The sequence below is a fragment of the Cucurbita moschata genome, unplaced genomic scaffold (assembly GCF_002738365.1).
Source record: "Cucurbita moschata cultivar Rifu unplaced genomic scaffold, Cmos_1.0 Cmo_Scf00008, whole genome shotgun sequence".
In the NCBI taxonomy this organism is placed as follows: Eukaryota; Viridiplantae; Streptophyta; class Magnoliopsida; order Cucurbitales; family Cucurbitaceae; genus Cucurbita; species Cucurbita moschata.
Window position 1 is genome coordinate 5,229,489 of NW_019268524.1, and position 3,063 is coordinate 5,232,551.

General features: G+C 36.5%; 1 protein-coding gene across 1 annotated transcript in view; it reads left to right on the forward strand.

Annotated features, from left to right (window-relative positions):
* Window positions 1-2,914, forward strand: part of LOC111446182 (glycerophosphodiester phosphodiesterase GDPDL3-like) — a 7,658-nt gene extending 4,744 nt beyond the window's left edge. Inside the window, exons 8-9 of the mRNA XM_023084890.1 lie at window positions 755-1,241; window positions 2,408-2,914. Coding sequence (XP_022940658.1) covers window positions 755-1,241; window positions 2,408-2,718 — 798 coding nt within the window. The 3' untranslated portion in view covers window positions 2,719-2,914. The remainder of the gene's footprint in view (window positions 1-754; window positions 1,242-2,407) is intronic.
* The last annotated feature ends 149 nt before the right edge of the window (window positions 2,915-3,063 follow it).

Here is a 3,063-nt window from a genome sequence, read left to right on the forward strand (position 1 = left end):
TTTTTTTTTTTTTTTTTTTTTTTTTTTTTTTTTTTTTTTTTTTTTTTTTTTTTTTTTTTTTTTTTTTTTTTTTTTTTTTTTTTTTTTTTTTTTTTTTTTTTTTTTTTTTTTTTTTTTTTTTTTTTTTTTTTTTTTTTTTTTTTTTTCAGAATGACATGCATTGTGTTTAAGATCCTTGGTATACAAATGTGAAATCATTTGCTATAAAAAGTTACTTGTTATTTGTCACGGTCATGCTTGATTGTTTTAAACTCATTCTCTCGACCATAAAACATTTTCTCTCAAAAATGTGACTTGAGGTTAAAGACTACGTCGAGATTGTCCGTAAAATTCGATTTTCGTACGGCTGACTTGTTCATTGAATTAGAACAAGTGCCGTAGAATCGTTGTCTCACAGCCAAAAGTGTACAATTGTTACACTTTGCACAGAATGTCTTGCTTCAATAAAAGGATTTGATTGCTAGATTGTGATAAGGATGAACACTGCACTGTGAGGCTCAGTGTCTAGATTGTCAGTTGGCTGCAACATAGATATGTGAATTGAGTCTAGTAGAGCTTGACTGCGATAAGTTGTGATCTGGGCTATGAAGTTGATATGTCAATTAGCGATGTGCTTAATGGAACTATGAATCAATCTTTTCTTTAACTTCGATCTAGGATTTAACAACCTTCATAAACTATCATGCTATTGAAACATGAAAGTTCTTGGGATGTTGATTTTTATTGATTAAATCTTGTCTCATTTCCCAACCAGAATGCAGACTACCTTGCCAAGGAACAGGGTTTAAGTGTAATCGATGCGGTCTCTGATTCCTTGAGCAAAGCTGGTTATGATAATCAGACAGCCCTGAAAGTATTGATTCAGTCTCCAAATAGCCCTGTTCTTATAAAATTCAAAGAGGAAAAGAAAAATTACGAGCTTGTTTATGAAGTCGATATGTCAATTAGTGATGTGCTTAATGAAACTGTCGTGGACATCAAGAGTTTTGCCGATTCTGTCACTATCACCAAGGACTCAGTCTTTCCTGAAAACCAGCAATATCTCACTGGATCTACAAATGTTGTGACGAAGCTGCAATCACTTAATCTGTCTGTATATGTGGAAACCTTCAGCGATGAATTTGTCTCTCAAGCATGGGATTTCTTCTCTGATGCAACAGTAGAGATCAACTCATATGCTATGGGAGCCGGGATTGATGGAATCATCACCGATTTTCCGAAGACATCTGCTAGATATAAAAGTAAGAATCTTCCTTTCAGTTATCTTGATTAATATGTGCTTGCTTTTGTAAGTTCTTTGCTCTTCATTTTGGTCATCTGTGGTAATGGTAATCCTAACACATTCATAGATTTACTGTTTTTAGAACCAGAAGTTCTCCATTAGAAAGGCTATGTTGATCAGGAACTGGTCGTTAATATCTAGCTGATTGCAAGAAAAAATATTCTGCTTTCAGTTTGTTTTAGTTTTAAAATCGATACGACGTACTCCTAGAGTGTCGGTAATGTATGTTCCTGTTTTTTAGAGGATCATTTTGGCATGTAAAATAGTATTTAGAGGAGGTTGGTTCTAGTCATGGTAGCCACGTACCTAGGATTTAATATGTGAGATCCCACGTTGATTGGAGAGAGGAATGAGTGTCAGCGAGAACGCTGGCCCCGAAGGTGGGTGGATTGTGAGATCCCACATCGATTGAAGAGGAGAATAAGTGTCGACAAGGACATTGGAACCCAAAGGGGGTGGATTATGAGATCCCATCTTAGTTGAGGAGGAGAACGAAGTATTCTTTATAATAGTGTGGAAATCTTCACTAGCAGACCCATTTTAAAAACCTTGAGGAAAAACTAGAAGGGGAAAGCACAAAGATGACAATATTTGCTCTTGGTAGACTTGGGCTGTTACATAATGTCCTAGAGCGTCAGGTGGTTGATATGTGAGAATTGTGACGCTCCATACCCAAGATTTGGATAAGGATTCAGAATTTGGATTTGGGATGTGACATAATCAAGTTACTTGCTTCTTGCTTCTAAGAGTGAAGATTATCCCCACAATTCAATACGGGTCTTTTCAATATGTTATGTTCTCAATCACATGCTTCGTAGAAAAATTCTCCAGAGGTCACTCAACTTAGAATTCTTATGATTGAGCCACCGAAAAGGAGTTGGTATAGGTAGTAATTTTCAATTCTTTTAAGTCTTTTTTAGCCCTTCTATCCTCATGATCGCTCTCCTTTGAAGGTAGTCTCAATTCATTCATGTACCCTCCTTTCACGTCTCATTTCTAGCACCTATTTGTTACATCTTCATCGTGCAGAAACCAGCAGCTACAACTGCATAATGTTGTCTGAAATTTTGTTTTTCGAGCCAGGCTCACTGACATACTGACATAGTTGTCTCAAACTAAATGCAGAGAACAGATGCTTAACAATGAAAGAGCTACCTAACTACATGATCCCTGTCCAGCCTGGTAGCTTGTTGCAACTCGTTACAGAGGCGTACTTGCCTCCAAAGAAAGCTTCAAGCCCGGTTCTGGGTGACAAAGACATAGCTGAGCCACCATTGTCTCCAGTCTCGAGCAAAGCCCCACCACCTGCTGGGGAAGGTGGCTCCGCCGCATCACCTCCAGCTCCTTCACGTAATGGACAACCTAAGCTTGGAGCTGGGGCAGGCTTCTTGCTCCTCAACCTTGCCATACTTTGCATAGTTATTCTTCCATTCTGAGAAAGGTAGCAGCGGTTCTTCGTGATCGTTTCGACACTGTAAATTTCGTAGAATCGAACACTTGGTTATTTAATTCCTAAAACTTTGCATTCATTCTTGAGAGGGTACATTCATGATGGATTATTGATTATATTTGTAACCATTCTTCCAATGTTTGCTCCTTTTTGTAGTGATGTAACGTGTAAGTTATGTTTGTGATTATTTTATCTGTTGTGTTTATCCAAAATGTTTTAAACTCTTTCTTTAGCTCTAAACCAAAAACAATAATGAAGTATCAAATCATAATATGAAACTAGTTCTTTTTTTTTTTTTTTTTTTTTTTTTTTTTTTTTTTATTTTAAAAAA